Genomic DNA, 18,268 nt, shown 5'->3' with positions numbered 1-18,268 from the left:
TCAGGTATATAAGAAAACACACACAGTTTAAGAATTTGCCCAAAGTTGTCTACTCAACAAAGTACATATCTCAACAATGTCACAAGGGCTTTTTACTAGTTATACTATAAAAACATTTACACACATTCTATGAAAAGAATATGGGTTGAATATCAGCCTTCCTATGGAATGTGACTTGGACAGGTTATCCCACCAAAATACTAGAAGATGCCTATATAGTAGGCTTAGGTAGGTGTCCAAGCAGACTGCAATAAATGTTTTCAGTTGCTTCTTGTACCTTCTCTGAAATCCAAATATTCTGCAACTGGGAAGGAGGAAGATTAGGGTGTGGAACAAACATTGCTGAACATTCTGTGCCAGGTAACTACTAGGCTTATAACCACACTAGGAGATAAGGAAATACTACCTCAAAGAAGCCAAGGTACCAGAGTTCAATGACCTGCCCACACTTAGGGAGCTAGGTCAGGTGGTAGAGCCTACATTTACACCTACAGTCACCTCTTTCCAGAACAAGTGCTCTTTACTGGACCATGTCAATTTATATTATTTTTATTTATGTATTTTTAAACATTTTTTTAATTTAAATTCAAGTAACATATAGTGTATTACTGGTTTCAGAGGTACAGGCCCGTGATTCACCAGTCTTACATAATACCCAATGCTCATTACATCACATGCCCTTCTTAATGTCCATAACCCAATTACCCCGTCCCTCCACCTCTCTCCCCTCCAGCAACCCTCAGCACTTTGTTTCCTATGATTAAGAGTCTCTCTTGGTTTGTCTCCCTCTCTGGTTTGGTCTTATTTTTCTCCTCTCTTCCCCTATGATCCTCTGTTTCTTAAATTCCACATAACAGTGAGATCATACAATTATCTTTCTCTGAATGACTTATTTCACTTACCATGATATCCTCTAGTTCCATTCACATCATTGGAAATGGCAAGATTTCATTTTTTGATGGCTGAATAATATTCCATTGTGTGTATACACACCACATCTTCTTTAGCCATTCATCTGTCAGTGGACATCTGGGCTCTTTCCATAGTTTGGCTATTGTGGACGTTACTGCTATGAATATTGGGGTGAAGGTGCCCCTTTGGATCACTACACTTGTATCTTTGAGATAAATACTCAGTAGTGTAATTGCTGGTTCATAGGGTAGCTCTATTTTTAACTTCTTGAGGAACCTCATAATGTTTTCCAGAATGGCTGTACCAGCTTGCATTCCCACCAACAGTGTAGGAGGGTTCCCCTTTCTAGCATCCTCACCAACACCTGGTGTTTCTGGACTTGTTAATTTTAGCCATTCTGACTAGTGTGATATGGTACCTCATTGAGGTTTTGATTTGGATTTCCCTGATGCCTAGTGATATGGAGTATTTTTTCATATATCTGTTGACCATTTGGATATCTTCTTTAGAGAAATCTCTCTTCATGTCTTCTGCCCATTTCTTGAGTAGGTTATTTGTTCTTTGGGTTGAGACTGATAAGTGCTTTATAGATTTGGATACTAGCCCTTTATTTGATATGTCATTTGCAAATATCTCCTTCCATTCTGTTGGTTGTCTTTTGGTTTTGTCAACTATTTCCTTTGCTGTGCAAAAGCTTTTTATCTTGATGAAGTCCCAATAGTTAATTTTTGCCTTTCTCTCCCTTGCCTTTGGAGATGTGTCTAGCAAGATGTTGCCGCAGCCGAGGTCACAGAAGTTGCTGCCTGTGTTCTTTAGGATTTTGATGGGTTCCTGTCTCACATTTAGGTCTTTCATCCATTTTGAATCTATTCTTTTGTGTATTGTGTAAGGAAATGGTCCAGTTTCAGTCTTCTGCATGTGGCTGTCCAATTTCCCCAACACCATTTGTTGAAGAAAATGTCTTTTTTCCATTGGATATTCTTTCCTGCTTCGTCCAAGATTAGGTGACCATAGAGTTGAGGGTCCATTTCTGGGTTCTCTATTCTGTTCCACTGATCTAGTGTCTGTGTTTGTGCCAGTACCATACTGTCTTGATGACAGCTTTGTAATAGAGCTTGAGGTCCAGGATTGTGATGCCACCAGCTTTGGTTTTCTTTTCCAACATTCCTTTGGCTATTTGGGGTCTTTTCTGGTTCCATACAAATTTTAGGATTATTTGTTCCAGCTCTGTGAAAAAAAGTTGATGGTATTTTGGTAGGAATTGCATTGAAAGTATAGATTGCTCGAGGTAGCATAACCATTTTAACAACATTTGTTCTTCCAACCTATGAGCATGGAACGTTTTTCCATTTCTTTGTGTCTGCCTCTGTTTCTTTCATGAGTGTTCTATAGTTTTTTGAGTACAGATCGTTTGCCTCTTGGGTTAGTTTTATTCCTAGGTATCTTAGGGGTTTTGGTGCAGTTGTAAATGGGATCAACTCCTTAATTTCTCTGTCTTCTGTCTCATTGTTAGTGTATAGGAATGGAACTGATTTCTGTGCATTCGTTTTATATCCTGCCACTTTGCTGAAGTCCTGTATGTGTTCTAGCAATTTTGGGGTGGAGTCTTTTGGGTTTTCCACATAGAGTATCATACCGCCTGCAAAGAGTGGAGAGTTTGACTACTTCTCTGCCGATTCGGATGCCTTTTATTTCTTTTTGTTGTCTGATTGCTGAGGCTAGGACTTCTAGTACTATGTTGAACAACAGTGGTGAGAGTGGGCATCCCTGCCGTGTTCCCGACCTTAGGGGAAAAGCTCTCAGTTTCTCCCCATTGAGAACATTTGCTGTGGGCTTTTCGTATATGGCTTTTATGATATTGAGGTGTGTTCCCTCTGTCCCTACACTGTGAAGAGTTTTAATCAACGAAGGATGCTGTACTTTGTCAGATGCTTTTTTTTTTTAAAGATTTTATTTTTATTTATTTGACAGAGAAAGACCCGGCAAGAGAGGGAACACGAGCAGGGGGAGTGGGAGAGGGAGAAGCAGGCTTCCCGCTGAGCAGGGAGCCCAATGCAGGCCTCGATCCCAGGACCCTGGGATCACGACCGGAGCCAAAGGCAAATGCTTAACGGCTGAGCCACCCAGGTGCCCGTCAGATGCTTTTCTGCATTCATTGGGAGGATTATATGGTTCTTGTCCTTTCTTTTAATAAAGCAGTGTATCACAATGATTGATGTGCAGATGTAACCACACTAGGAGATAGGAAAATACTACCTCAGGAGTAAATCCCACTTGGTCAGGGTGAATAATCCTTTTAATGTATCGTTGGATCCTATTGGCTAGGATCTTTTTAATGTACCTTTGGATCCTACTGACTAGTATCTTGGTGAGAATTTTGGCATCCATGTTCATCAGAGATATTGGTCTGTAATTCTCCTTTTTGGTGGGTTGTCTAGTTTTGGGATCAAGGTAATGCTGGCCTCATAAAATGAGTTTGGAAGTTTTCCTTCCATTTCTATTTTTTGAAACAGCCTCAGAAGAATAGGTATTAATTCTTCTTTAAATGTTTAGTAGAATTCCCCTGTGAAGTCATCCGGCCCTGGGCTCTTGTTTGTTGGGAGACTTTGATTACTTCTTCAATTTTCTTGCTGGTTATGGGTCTGTTCAGGTTTTCTGTTTCTTCCTGGTTCAGTTTTTGTAGTTTATACATCTCTAGGAATGCATCCTTTTCTCCCAGATTGCATAACTTGTTGATATATAGTTGCTCATAATATGTTTTTATAATTGTTTTATAATTTTATGTTTGTATACCTGCTTTCATGTTGGTCATGATCTGTCCTCTTTCATTGATAATTTTATTTATTTGGGTCCTTTTTTTTTTTTTTAAGACTTTATTTATTTATTTGAGAAATAGAGAGCACAAATAGGCAGAGAGGCAGGCAGAGGGAGAGGGAGAAGCAGGCTCCCCGCCGAGCAGGGAGCCCGATGCAGGACTCGATCCCAGGACCCTGGGATCATGACCTGAGCTGAAGGCAGACACTTCACCGGCTAAGCCTCCCAGGTGCCCCCCTTTTTTCTTTTTGATAAATCTGGCCAGGTGTTTATCGATCTTATTATTTTTTTAAAGAACCACCTCCTAGTTTCGTTGATCTGTCCTACTGTTCTTTTGTTTTCTGTTTCATTGATTTCTGCTCAAATCTTCATTAATTCTCTTCTCCTGCTGGGTTGTCTTTATTTGCTGTTCTTTCTCCAGCTCCTTAGGTGTAAGTTTAGGTTGTGTATTTGAGACCTTTCCTGTTTCTTGAGAAAGACTTGTGTTGCTGTATGATTCCCTCTTAGGACTGCCTTGGCTGCATCCCAACGATTTTGACCAGTTGTGTTTTCATTTTCATTGGTTTCCATGAATTCTTAAAATTCTTTAATTTCCTGGTTGATCCATTCATTCTTTAGTAGGATGCTCTCTAGCCTCCATGTATTTGAGTTCTTTCCGACTTTCCTCTTGTGATTGAGTTCTAGTTTCAAAGCATTGTGGTCCAAAAACATGCAGGAAATGATCCCAATCTTTTGGTACTGGTGGAGACCTGATTTGAGACCCAGTATGTGATCTATTTTGGAGAATGTTCCATGTGGACTCCAGAAGAATGTGTATTCTCTTATTTTAGGATGGAATGCTCTGAATATATCTATGAAGTCCATGTGGTCCAATGTATCATTCAGAGCCCTTGTTTCCTTGTTGATCTTCTGCTTAGATGGATCTGTCCATTTTAGTGCCTGGGTTGTTAAAGTCCCCTACTATTATTGTATTATTATCGATGTGTTTCTTTGATTTAGTTATTAATTGGCTTATATATTTGGCTGCTTCCATGTTAGGGGTATAAATATTTACAGTTGTTAGATCTTCTTGTTGGACAGACCCCTTAATTATGATATAGTGTCCTTCCTTATCTCCTATTACAGTCTTTGGTTTAAAATCTAATTTGTCTGATATAAGAATTGCCACCCCAGCTGTCTTTTGATGTCCATTAGCATGATAAATGGTTTTCCACCCCCTCACTTTAAATCTGGAGGTGTCTTTGGTTCTAAAATGAGTCTCTTGTGGACCATACCAATTTAGCATGGGTCAGAACCCAGACCTCTCTTAAACTGAGAAGGGAAAAAAGAAAAAGATATTTCATACATACAAAGTCCAGTCCTTTCTGTTTGTTCCTCCTGCGCTGCCTTGCAGAGGACAGCTGGGACTGTAGAGGGAGGATGTCATCTTCAATGGCAGGATATGTCTCGCCATAAGCACCTAAGAAGACCACACAAAGGAGAAGTCTTAAACATCCAACATTTCAAATCTTTTTACTCCGAGCTAAACCAAGACTCTTTTTTTAATAGCTTTAGATTTTACATGTAATAAAACTCAGCTACTACAAATGTACACAGTTCAATAACTTTTATAGAATTGTGCAGTCAATTGTGCCGTCTAAATCTAGTTTTAGAACATGTCTATCACCTCAAAAAGTTCCCTTGTGCTCACAGGCAATCACTCACAACTCCCACCTCCCTGGCCCCAACTAAACACTGATCTGCTTTCAAGCTCAGGAGATTTACCTTTCCTGAGATTACATATAAATGGAATATACAATGTAATATTTTGTGTCTTCCACTTAGCATAATGTGTTTGAGGTTCTTTTATGTTGTACCATGTACAACTGATTCTTATTGCTGTATAGTGCCCCATCATATGGCTATATCACATTTTATCTGTGTATTCACCAGGTGATGGATATGTGAACTGTTTCTAGTTGGCAATTATTAATTCTGCTACGAACATTCGTGTATATGTCTTTATGGCCATATGTTTTCATTTCTTGGGGTATATTCCTAGGAGTAAAATTGTTGGGATAGTCTGTGTAACTCTACGTTTAGCATTTTGAGCAACTACCAAACCATTTTCAGAAGTGGTTCTATCATTTTACATTTTAAGAAGGTTCTAGTTTCCCATATCCTTACGAACACTTGGTATTGTCAGTCGTTTTGATCACAGCCTCTCTAGTGATCATGGAGGTAAGGATTTTTCCAACTCTTTATTTTAAAAAATTAAAACCTAAAGGAAAGTTATAATAAATACCTAAAATCACCATTTCTTATTTTGCCACATTTACTTTATTTCTATATGGGGGGAGGTGGTGTTGCTTGTTTTTGCAGAACCAGTAAGTTGCATGACACTTCATCCCCACATACTTAAGCATCTACTATCTAAGAACAAGGACTTTCTCCTACATTATACCTACAATTTCATTATCACATTCAGGAAATTTAACACTGATACAATACTATCATTTACCCTATAAGTGATATTCAAATTTCTGGTATTTAAAATGTACATTTTTTTTTAAGGCAGCAATACTACATTTTACTGAATGAGGTGTGGTTTTCTAAAACTCCAAAAATAAAGTTTTCTGATTTCTGTATATACCCTACCACTAATGCACTTGCTTTAAAAAAAAACAGCATAGACTGTTTACAAGAGTTTTTAAGTTCAGGAAAACGGAGTGGAAAATAGGGAATTCCTATATACCCCCTGTTCACACACTCATAGCCTACCTCACTATCAACAACCAGAGTAGTATGTTCATTAAAATCAATAAACCTGCACTGACACATTATCACCCAACATCCATAGTTTAGGCTTCACTCTTGGTGGTATACATTCCATGGGTTTTGACATGTATCCACTATGACAGGATCCACAGAATAGCTTCACTGCCCTAAAACTCCTCTGTGCACCCCTACCCATTCCTCCCTCTGCTGGAACCCCTGGCAACTGCTGATCTCTTTGCTGCCTCCATAGTTTTGCCTTTCCCTGATGGTCATAGAGTTGAATCATACAGTATGTAGCCTGTTCAGATTGTCTTCTTTCACACACACACATTCAAGGATCCTCTGTATCTTTCCATGGTTTCATAGCTCATTTCTTCTTTTTTATGTTAATCACCATACATTACATCATTAGTTTTTGATGTAGTGTTCCATGATTCATTGTTTGCGTATAACACCCAGTGGTCCATGCAGAACATGCCCTTTTTAATACCCATCACCAGGCTAACCCAACCCCCCACCCCCGTCCCCTCTAGAACCCTCACTTTATTTCTCAGAGACCATCATCTCTCATGGTTCGTCTCCCCCTCCAAATCCCCCCCCTTCATTCTTCCCTTCCTGCTTTTTTTTTTTTTAAACATATAATGTATTATTTGTTTCAGAGGTAGAGGTCTGTGATTCCTTTTCAGCACTGAATAATTTCGCACTGTCTGGTTTTATCACAGTATGTTCATCCATTCACCTTCTGAAAGACATCTTGATTGCTTCCAGGTCTTGGCAATTACTGATAAAACTGCTATAAATATCTGTGTGTGGATTTTTGTATGGACATTAAGTTTCAACTCCTTTGGGTACATATCAAGTAGTGTAATTGCAGGATTGTAAGATAAGAGTATGTTTGGTTTCTTAAGAAACATCCAAACTGTTTCCCAAAGTGGCTGTACCATTTTACATTCCCACCAGCACTGAGTGAGAGTTCCTGTGGATTTTGGCCATTCTATCTAATAGTGTCATCTCATTGTTAACTTACATTTCCCTAAATACATTATTTTCATATGCTTATTTGCCATCTGTAGGTCTTAGTGAAATGTGTTTGGATCTTTTGCCCATCTTTTAATTGAATTCTTACTGTTTAGTTTTAAGAGTTCTTTGTATATTCTGGCTAAAAGTCCTTTATCAGATGGGTCTTTAGCCAAGTATTTTCTCCTAGTCTCTAGCCTGTCTTCTCATTCTCTTGCCATTGTCTTTCACAGAGCATTAGTTTTTAAAGAAGTCTAGTTTATCCAATCTCTCTCTCATGGATTACACCTCTGGAATTGTATCTAAAATGTCATCACCATCCCCAAGTTCTTCTCGGTTTTTCCCTCTGTTATCTTCTAGGACTTGTATAATTTTGCATTTTATAATTTCGATCTACGGTCCACTTTGAGTTGATTCTGGTGAAGGGTCTAAGGTCTGTGTCTAGATTCCCTTTTTTTTTTGCATGTAGATGTCCAGTTGTTCTAGCACCATTTGTTGAAAAAACCATCTTTTGTCCATTACATTGTTTTTGCTCTTTTGTCAAAAATCAATGGACTATACTTGTTTGGCTCTATTTCTAGACTCTGTTCTGTTCAATTGATCTATTTGTATATTCTTTTGCCAATACCACACCCACTTGATTCCTGTTAACTTTATAGTAAGTCACGTAGTGTCAGTCTTCATCTTTGTCCTCTTTCCATATTGTGCTGGCTATTCTGGATCTTTCACTTCTCCATATGAATTTTAGAATCAGTTTAACTGGGATTGCATTGAATTTATAGATCAGGTTGAGAAGAACTGGTACCTTAAACCATATTGCATTTCCCAATCCATGAACATGAAATGTCTGTTTTATTTCATAAAAGTTTTGCAGTTTTTTTCATAATAAAATCAGTACAAGATCTATATGTATTTCTCTTTTAGGGGGTGCTAATGTAAGTGATATTGTGTTTTAAATTTCTAAGTCCACTTGTTCATTGCTGGTACATATAGGAAAGCAACTGACTTCTGTGTTTTAACTTGGTATCCTGCAACCGTGCTATAACTACTTATTATTAGTACCAGGGTTTCTTTTATTTATCAGATTTCCTACAATCATATCATCTGTGCACAAAGACAGTATTAGTATTACTTCTCCCTTCCCAATCTGTATACCTCCTTTCCTTGACTTAGCACATCAGCTAGGACTTCCATAATGATGTTAAGGAGTAGTGAGAAGTGACACTTTGCCTTGTTCCTGGTCTTCACAGGAAAGTTTCTATCTCCTCATCATTAAACATGATGTTGGCTGTAGGGTTTCTGTAGATGTTCTCTGTCAAGTTGAGGATGCTCCCTTATAACCCTAGTTTGCTGAGAGTTCTCATGAATGGGTGTTGGATTCTGTTCAGTGCCTTTCTGCATCTACTGATAATGATCGTGTGATTTTTCTTCTTTTGCCTGTTGATACGATGATTACATTTTGATTAATTATATTAACTGAATGTAAATCAGCTTTGCATACCCGATATAGATCCCACTTGGTTGTGTTTCTTTTCACACGTTGTTGAATTCAATCTGCTAATATTTTGCTGAGAATTTCTGCATCTATGTTCATGAGAGGTATTGGTATGTAGTTTTCTTGTGCTCTTCTTTGTCTGGTTTTGGTATTAGGGTAATGCTAGACACACAGAATGTGTCCCTCTGCTTCCATTTTCTGGAGCAGGTTGTAGAGAATTCGTAGAATTTTTCCCTAAATGTTTGGTAGAATCCACCAGTGAAGCTATCTGAACCTGGTGCTTTCTGTTTTGGAAACTTATTATTAATTGAATTTCTTTCTTATTGTTTATAGTCAATTTGTGTTTTTTCCAGCTTAATTTATTACAGACACAGAACATTGTGTAAGTTTAAGGTGTACAATGTGATGATCTGATTCTATGTATACAGCTGACCCTTGAATCATGTAGGGCTCCTGTATGTTCGAAAATGCACATATACTTTTGCACTCCTCAAAAACTTTACTGTAGACCAGAAGCCTTACTGATAACACTAAACAGTTGATTAACACATACTTTATATGTTCCATATATATTATATATATATTCTTACAATAAAGGAATCAAGAGAAAATGTTACTGAGAAAATATTTACTGTACTGTATTTACTAGAAAAAAATCCATGTTTAAGTGGATCCACACAGTTCAGACCCATGTTGTTCAATTGACCCATGTCAGTCAATTACATATTGCAAAATGTTTTTGACAATAAGGCTAGTTAACACATACTTCACCTCCTTCGCAGAATTACCATTTTGTTGTTGTTCTTGTTGTTATGGGTGAGGACATGAAAACTCTCTCTCACAGCAACTTTTGTGTATACAGTACAGTACTGTTAACTACAGTCAACATGCTATATATTTAGATCCTCAGAACTTTCTCATCTAGGTTATCACACACACAAAAGTCTTACCCACATTCGTTAGAACAGTGGTAACAGTCATGACTATGGGATATCTGTGGGTATCAAAAAGACAGATTGGTGTATCTTTGGTGTGGTATAATGAAATAGTCTAAGACACCATCTCGAGTGCCCCAAACTGTCTTAATTGTTAGCAGGAACAGGTCACATTTCCCTGATGCTTCCACAGACTACCTCCCCATCCCTATTTCCTCCTGGTTTCTCCATCTCTACTCACTCTCCACAATATGACATCCTGGAAAAGAAAAACTCATTAAAAAAAAAAAAGTATAGGCTAGTTTGGAATTTTCATCTCATGAAATACAACTAATATGTAGGAGATATAATTCCCTGATGGCCCTAAGACAGCAGAAATGCTTATGATCAGAGTACATAATTATGTGTATATTACAATACTTAGGAAGATACATAGAGGTACCGTGAGATATATTTTTTCTTAAGACTAAAAATATTCTTATGACCTTTTAAAATGTAAAGATTCACATGCAGTTTTAAGAAATCAAAGAGGTCCTTTGCACACCTCGCCCAGGTCCCCCCAGCAGTAATGTTTTGGAAAAGAAGAGCAACAGTCTCACATCCAGAATACTGATATGATCCTGATCCACTCATCTCTTAAGCAGTATCCCATGGTATGGATGTACTACAGTTTAACTGTTCACCTGTTGAAGGATATCTGGGCTGATTCCAGGTTTTGGCTATTAGAAGTAAAGCTGTTATGAAAATTCATGTACAGGTTTTTGTGTGAACCATTCCTATGACTTCAAAAGCTCATTTTATTTATAAAGTTTTCAGAATCAGAGTAAGTCATATTTGATGATGATTAAGTTAGTAAAATAGGATATTACCTTTTTACCACCTTGCAAAAGAGTGAAGTACTAATTTTGTCAAGTATGGAGAAAAATACTTAAAAGAAATATAAATAATGCTTAATATTTAAATAACTAGATTGGTAAAATAAATATACTCACCAATAAAAGCACTATCAGATTCCAATAATGAAGTTTTCAAGAAATCATCAGAGTCCTCTCTGGGCTAAAAGAAACATCATATATTAGTGATTTTTCTTAGTCCTGTATGGAAAAACAACAAATTTGTACCAAGAGGCACAAGTCTCCACACTGTCCCCAAAATTAGCAAAAAAGGATGGGGAGAGGTAAGACTGGCTACTTGCCTCCTACACCACATTCCAATGCCCAAAAAAAGAGGAAAGACCCGTTTTATTATGGGTCACAATATTGCTGATGAAAACAGAGTATGAAGCAATGAACCCAATTAAATATTAAAAGTCTTTCAACTGGGGCACCTGGGTGGCTCAGTCAGTTAAGCATCTGCCTTTGGCTCAGGTCATGATCCCAGGGTCCTAGAATCAAGTCCCGCATCGGGGTCCTTGCTCAGCAGGAAGCCTGCTTCTCACTCTGCCTGCAGCTCCCCCTGCTTGTGCTCTCTCTCTCTGACAAAAATCTTAAAAATAAATAAATAAATAATAAAAGTCTTTAAACCATTGCCAAGATTCATTCATTCTTTCAATAAATCTGTACAGTGCACTTACTATTATTTCCTCCATGCCAGGAACAAAGATGAGTAAGAGTTTCTGCTGTGGAGTGGATCACAGTCCCATGGGGGACAGAGAGGGGCATGCCCTCAGACACTGACAGCCCTATGTGACAGCAGTTGTCACAAAGGTATAGCACAGACACAGAGGGAACATAAGAGTAGGGGAAAAAATAACACTAGGATTGTGCTTATACTGAGCTCTCAAATAAGAGGTTAACAGATTTACATTTAGAGAATAATGTCACCTTATATTTTGGAAGGAGCCTAAAGTCACCTACCACCACTTCCCCACCAAATTTCTAGGATGTGCTAGAGCACTCCACTGAAGAGCTATCCATTAATTTCTAAACACATTCCACTAATACACAGCATTATCAGAAAGTTCTCTTTCACTGAATTCTTCCATATATTGCACTTAACTTTCCTTTTTAACACCTATTGATTCTACTTTTGTTTTCTACCATGAACAGCATCTAATATTTACCAAATGGACTGAACCAGGTGTTCCTAGCACTGCATACTGCCCAACCTCTCTTCCTCATCAGAGTCGTTCACATAACTAAAAAGTGATCCCAGGGGCGCCTGGGTGGCTCAATCAGTTAAGCGTCTGCCTTCGGCTCAAGTCACGGTCCCAGGGTCCTGGGATGGAGCCCCGCATTGAGTTCCCTGCTCAGCAGGAAGCCTACTTCTCCCTCTCCCACTCCCCCTACTTGTGTTCCCTCTCTTGTTGTGTCTCTGTCAAATAAATAAATAAAATCTTTCAAAAAAGATACATAAAATAAAAAGTGATCCAAGTCCATGTAAGCTCTATCTTCTCCATGACAACCTGCCCTACTTTCATCTGTATTTTCTATACAGTCCAGTTTCTAGGAAGATGAGGAGCCCAAAATTTATTAGCTTTTTGGTAACAGCCATGATAAGCTGTTGGCTTATGCTGAGTTTCTACTCAGGAAAATATGGTTTTACTAGTCCAGGATTTTAACCAAAATCTCAGCTGTTAAATTTCAGTATCTTTTCACTGAGAAATGTGGCTGCCACATACAGACAAACCTACCGACCCACAGAGACTTCAGGAATAGGTATGGCATGGGGACAAGGAGGAGCTCTCAAGACTAGCTTGATTTCAAGTCTGGGCTTTGCAGCTTATGGACTGCGTGATCATGAGCCCGCAGTTTCCTCTTAATGTCAAATAGGGAAAGCATACCTTGTTGTGTACTTGAGAGAAATAAACATCAATCAAGTACCTGGCACAGAGTGGTCACTCTGTAAATGGTAGCTATTGGCACATGAAAAAGTGCTCAACATCGCTTGGCATCAGGGAAATCCAAATCAAAACCTCAATGAGATACCACCTCACACCCGTCAGAATGGCTAAAATTAACAAGTCAGGGAACGACAGATGTTGGCGGGGATGTGGAGAAAGGGGAACCCTCCTACACTGTTGGTGGGAATGCAAGCTGGTGCAACCCCTCTGGAAAACAGTATGGAGGTTCCTCAAACAGTTGAAATTAGAGCTACCGTTCGATCCAGCAATTGCACTACTGGGTATTTACCACAAAGATACAAATGTAGGGACCCGAAGGGGTACGTGTACCCCAATGTTTATAGCAGCAATGTCCACCATAGCCAAACTGTGGAAAGAGCCAAGATGCCCATCGACAGATGAATGGATAAAGAAGATGTGGTATATACACACAATGGAATATTATGCAGCCATCAAAAGGAATGAGATCTTGCCATTTGCAACGACGTGGATGGAACTGGAGGGTGTTATGCTGAGTGAAATAAGTCAATCAGAGAAAGACATGTATCACATGACCTCACTGATATGAGGAATTCTTAATCTCAGGAAACAAACTGAGTGTTACTGGAGTGGTCGGGGGTGGGAGGGATGGGGTGGCTGGGTGATAGATATTGGGGAGGGTATGTGCTACGGTGAGCACTGTGAATTGTGCAAGACTGTTGAATCACAGATCTGTACTTCTGAAACAAATAACGCAACATATTTTAAGAAAAAAGAAAAAGAAGAAGATAACAGAAGAGGAAGAAAAGGGGAGTATGTCAGAGGGGGAGACGAACCATGAGAGATGATGGACTCTGAAAAACAAACTGAGGGTTCTAGAGGGGAGGGGGGTAGGGGGATGGGTTAGCCTGGTGATGGGTATTGAGGAGGGCACGTTCTGCATGGAGCACTGGGTGTTATGAACAAACAATGAATCATGGAACACTGCACCAAAAACTAATGATGTAATATATGGTGATTAACATAACAATAAAAAATTTAAAAAAAATAAAAATAAAAAAATAAATGGTAGCTATTAGCAACATCATTATCACTTCAATTGAAGCACCAAAAGCTACCAACTGGTAACCCTGGGCTACTAAAACAGCCAAGCTGAGCCTTACCTTTATAATCTGAAAATGTGATAATACTGTTACTATCATTTGTGTTTATGAAAATTAAATTTATTTCCAACCTCAATCTTTTCCGCTGAACTCTCTTATCTATCTGCTACTCACCAGTTCCAACTGGTTTTCTAACAAGCATCTCAAAACTTACCATGTTTTAAACTAAGTTCCTAATCTTCCCCACCCCCAAATGTGTTTCTCCTGCTTCACCCGCCACTATAAACAGCAACTCCCAACCAAAACCCTTGAAGTCCACCTTTGACTCCTCATACCCCACAGCCAATATGTCAAAATACTATCAGGTCTCCTTTCAAAATAAATCCAGCCACTTCCGACCACTTCCACTGTTCCCACCTGGGGCTAAATCACATTATGTCTTAACTAGATTATAGCAGTAGCCCTGTCACTACTCTGCTCCAAAACTTTAGAAGCATCTCAACACATTCACAGTGTAAAAGGCAAAACCCTGTGATGGGCTCAGAGGCTCCACAGTCCAGCCCATCACCTCTCTACCCCATCTGCTCCCAACCCCCTGCTCCTGGCTCTCCAGACTCTCCGGTCTGCTCACTGCTCCCCGTGTGCACCAAGCCTACTCCTGCCCAGGGCTGCCATCTAGAAGCTTCTTCCTCCAGATGTACCCCCTGGTAATTCACATGGCCGCCTCCTTGATGCCCTTACTTAAATGTTAAATACTCGGTGAGGCCTTCCATGCCCATTATATTTCATATTGTAAACCCTGTCAGCCCAGGACACCCAGGACCCCTTCTCCAGGCCATCATAGACACCAGAGCCCCACGATTTAACATACTGTATGTTTTGTTTGTTTATTGTCTCTCCGTCTTACCAGAAACTAAGCCCTCAGAGGGCAGGGATTTTTGTGCCTTTTGCTCACTCCAGGACCCCCAGCACCTAGGATTGTATCTGGTCCACAGTCAGTATTCAATACATATCTGCTGCATGAAAGTGGCTCATGCCTTCCCTTTATTCAGTCTTTGCACAGATGTCACCTCAGGAGAATGATGTCCTTACCTTGCTTACTTTCTTAACAGGCCTCACCACTACTTATAAACTCCTACTTCCACTGCTGCTAATGATGTTGAAAGCAAACACACGGCACTCATGGACCAGGCCCCGTGTTAATATATCATCTCACTTAATCTCTGCAACAACCTGAGCTATTTTTTATTTAATAAACATTTATATAGAAATTACGTGCTAAGCCTATCCCTAAGTGATGTGCAAATAATAATTTTCTTTTATTATGTTATGTGAATACCCATACATTATATCATTAGTTTTTGAGGTAGTATTCCATGATTCATTGTTTGCGTATAACACCCAGTGCTCCATGCAGTATGTGCCCTCTTCAATACCACCAGGCTAACCCATCCCCCCACCGCCCCTCCCCGCTAGAACCCTCAGTTTGTTTCTCAGAGTACATAGTCTCTTCTGGTTCATCTCCCCCTCCGAATTGCCCTCCTTCATTTTTCCCTTCCTGCTATCTACTTCATTTTTTTTTAACGTATAATGTATTATGTGTTTCAGAGGTACAGGTCTGTGATTTAACAGTCTTACACAATTCACAGCACTCACCATAGCACATACCCTCCCCAATGTCTACCAACCAACCACCCCATCCCTCCCACCCCCCACCACTCCAGCAACCCTCAGTTTGTTTCCTGAGATTAAGAATTCCTCCTCTCAGTGAGATAATACATGTCTTTCTCTGATTGACTTATTTCGCTCAGCATAATACCCTCCAGTTCAATCCATGTCGTTGCAAATGGCAAGATCTCATTCCTTTTGATGGCTGCATAATATTCCATTGTGTATATATATATATATAACACATATTCTTTATCCATTCATCTGTCCATGGACATCTGGGCTCATTGCATAGTTTGGCTTTTGTGGACATTGCTGCTATAAACAGCGGGGTGCATGTACCCCTTCAGATCTCTACATTTGTATCTTTGGGGTAAATACCCAGTAGTGCAATTGCTGGGTCATATGGTAGCTCTATTTTCAACTTTTTGAGGAACCTCCATACTGTTTTCCAGAGTGGGTGCACCAGCTTGCATTCCCAACAGCGTAGGAGGGTTCCCCTTTCTCCGCATCCCTGCCAACATCTGTCGTCTCCTGACTTGTTCATTTAAGCCATTCTGACTGGTGTGACTGGTATCTCACTGAGGTCTTCATTTGGATTTCCCTGATGCCGAGCGATGTTGAGCACTTTTTCATGTGTCTTTAGCCATTTGGATGTCTTCTTTAGAAAAATAGCTGTTCATGTCTTCTACTCATTGGATTGGATTATTTGTTCTTTGGGTGTTGAGTTTGATAAGTTCTTTATAGATTTTGGATACTAGCCCTTTATCTATCATTTGCAAATATCTTCTCCCATTATGTTGGTTGTCTTTTGGTTTTGTTGACCATGTCCTTTGCTGTGCAAAAGCTTTTTATCCTGATGAAGTCCCAATAGTTCATTTTTGCCCTTGCTTCCCTTGCCTTTGGCAATGCTTCTAGGAAGAAGTTGCTGCAGCTGAGGTCGAAGAGGTTGCTGCCTGTGTTCTCCTCTAGGATTCTGATGGACTCCTATCTCACATTGAGGTCTTTCAACCATTCTGAGTCTATTTTTGTGTGTGGTGTAAGGAAATGGTCGTTTCATGCTTCTGCATGTGGCTGTCCAATTTTCCCAACACCATTTGTTGAAGAGACTATCTTTTTTCCATTGGACATTCTTTCTTGCTTTGTTGAAGATTAGTTGACCATAGAGTTGAGGGTCCATTTCTGGGCTCTCTATTCTGTTCCATTGATCTATGTGTCTGTTTTTGTGCCAGTACCATACTGTCTTGATGATGACAGCTTTGTAATAGAGCTTGAAGTCCGAAGTCGGATGCCACTGGCTTTGCTTTTCTTTTTCAACATTCCTCTGGCTATTTGGGGTCTTTTCTGGTTCCATACAAATTTTAGGATTATTTGTTCCATTTCTTTGAAAAAAGTGGATGGTATTTTGATAGGGATTGCATTAAATGTGTAGATTGTTCTAGGTAGCATTGACATCTTCACAATATTTGTTCTTCCAATCCATGAGCATAGAAAGATTTTCCATTTCTTTGTGTCTTTCTCAATTTCTTTCATAAGTATTTTATAGTTTTCTGAGTACAGATTCTTTGTCCTTTGGTTGGGTTTATTCCTAGGTATATTATGGTTTTGGGAGCAACTGTAAATGGGATCGACTCCTTAATTTCTCTTTCTTCTGTCTTGTTGTTGGTGTATAGGAATGCCACTGATTTCGGCACATTCATTTTATAGCGTGCCACTTAACTGAATTACTGTATGACTTCTAGCAGTTTTGGGATGGAGTCTTTTGGGTTTTCCACATAAAGTATCATATCATCTGCAAAGAGTGAGAGTTTGACTTCTTCTTTGCTGATTCAGATGCCTTTGATTTCTTTTTGTTGTCTGATTGCTGTGGCTAGAACTTCTAATACTATGCTGAATAGCAGTGGTAATAGTGGACATCCCTGCCGTATTCCTGACCTTAGGGGGAAAGTTCTCAGTTTTTCTCCATTGAGAATGATATTTGCCGTGGGTTCTTCATAGATGGCTTTTATGATATTGAGGTATGTACCCTCTATCCCTATACTCTGAAGAGTTTTGATCAAGAAAGGATGCTGTACTTTGTCAAATGCTTTTTCTGCATCTGTTGAGAGGATCATATGGTTGTTCTTTTATCAATGTATTGTATCACAATGATCGATTTGCAGATGTTGAACCAACCCTGCAGCCCAGGGATAAATCCCACTCGGTCATGGTGAATAATCCTTTTCATGTACTGTTGGATCCTATTGGCTAGTATTTTGGTGAGAATTTTTGCATCCATGTACATCAAGGATATGGGTCTGTAATTCTCCTTTCTGATGGGGTCTTTGTCTGGTTTTGGGATCAAGGTAATGGTGGCCTCATAAAACGAGTTTGGAAGTTTTCCTTCCATTTCTATTTCTTGGAACAGTTTCAGAAGAATAGGTATTAATTCTTCTTTAAATGTTTGGTAGAATTCCCCTGGGAAGCCATCTGGCCCTGGGCTTTTGTTTGTTGGGAGATTTTTGATTACTGCTTCCAATTTCCTTAGTGGTTATAGGTCTGTTCAGGTTTTCTATTTCTTCCTGGTTCAATTTTGGTAGTTTATACATCTCTAGGAATGCATCCATTTCTTCTAGATGATCTAATCTCCTAGCATATGGTTGCTCATAACATGTTCTTATAATTGTTTGTATTGCTTTGGTGTTGGTTGTGATCTCTCCTCTTTCATTCATGATTTTATTTATTTGCATCCTTTCTCTTTTCTTTT

At 39.2% G+C, this 18,268-nt stretch overlaps 1 protein-coding gene across 6 annotated transcripts in view; it reads right to left on the bottom strand.

The window, feature by feature from the left end:
* CSPP1 (centrosome and spindle pole associated protein 1) overlaps nt 1-18,268 on the bottom strand; it is a 266,222-nt gene that overhangs the window by 3,734 nt on the left and 244,220 nt on the right. For all 6 annotated transcript variants that reach the window (XM_027570502.2, XM_027570590.2, XM_027570366.2 and 3 more), the window contains 2 exons: nt 10,923-10,986; nt 5,076-5,185 (listed from right to left, as the gene is read on the bottom strand). In XM_027570502.2, the coding sequence (XP_027426303.2) occupies nt 5,076-5,185; nt 10,923-10,986 (174 nt within the window). The remainder of the gene's footprint in view (nt 1-5,075; nt 5,186-10,922; nt 10,987-18,268) is intronic.

This window comes from Zalophus californianus, chromosome 4, assembly GCF_009762305.2.
Source record: "Zalophus californianus isolate mZalCal1 chromosome 4, mZalCal1.pri.v2, whole genome shotgun sequence".
NCBI classification, from domain to species: domain Eukaryota; kingdom Metazoa; phylum Chordata; class Mammalia; order Carnivora; family Otariidae; genus Zalophus; species Zalophus californianus.
Note: the sequence above shows the minus strand (reverse complement) of the source record. Positions and strands in the feature narration are given on the sequence as shown.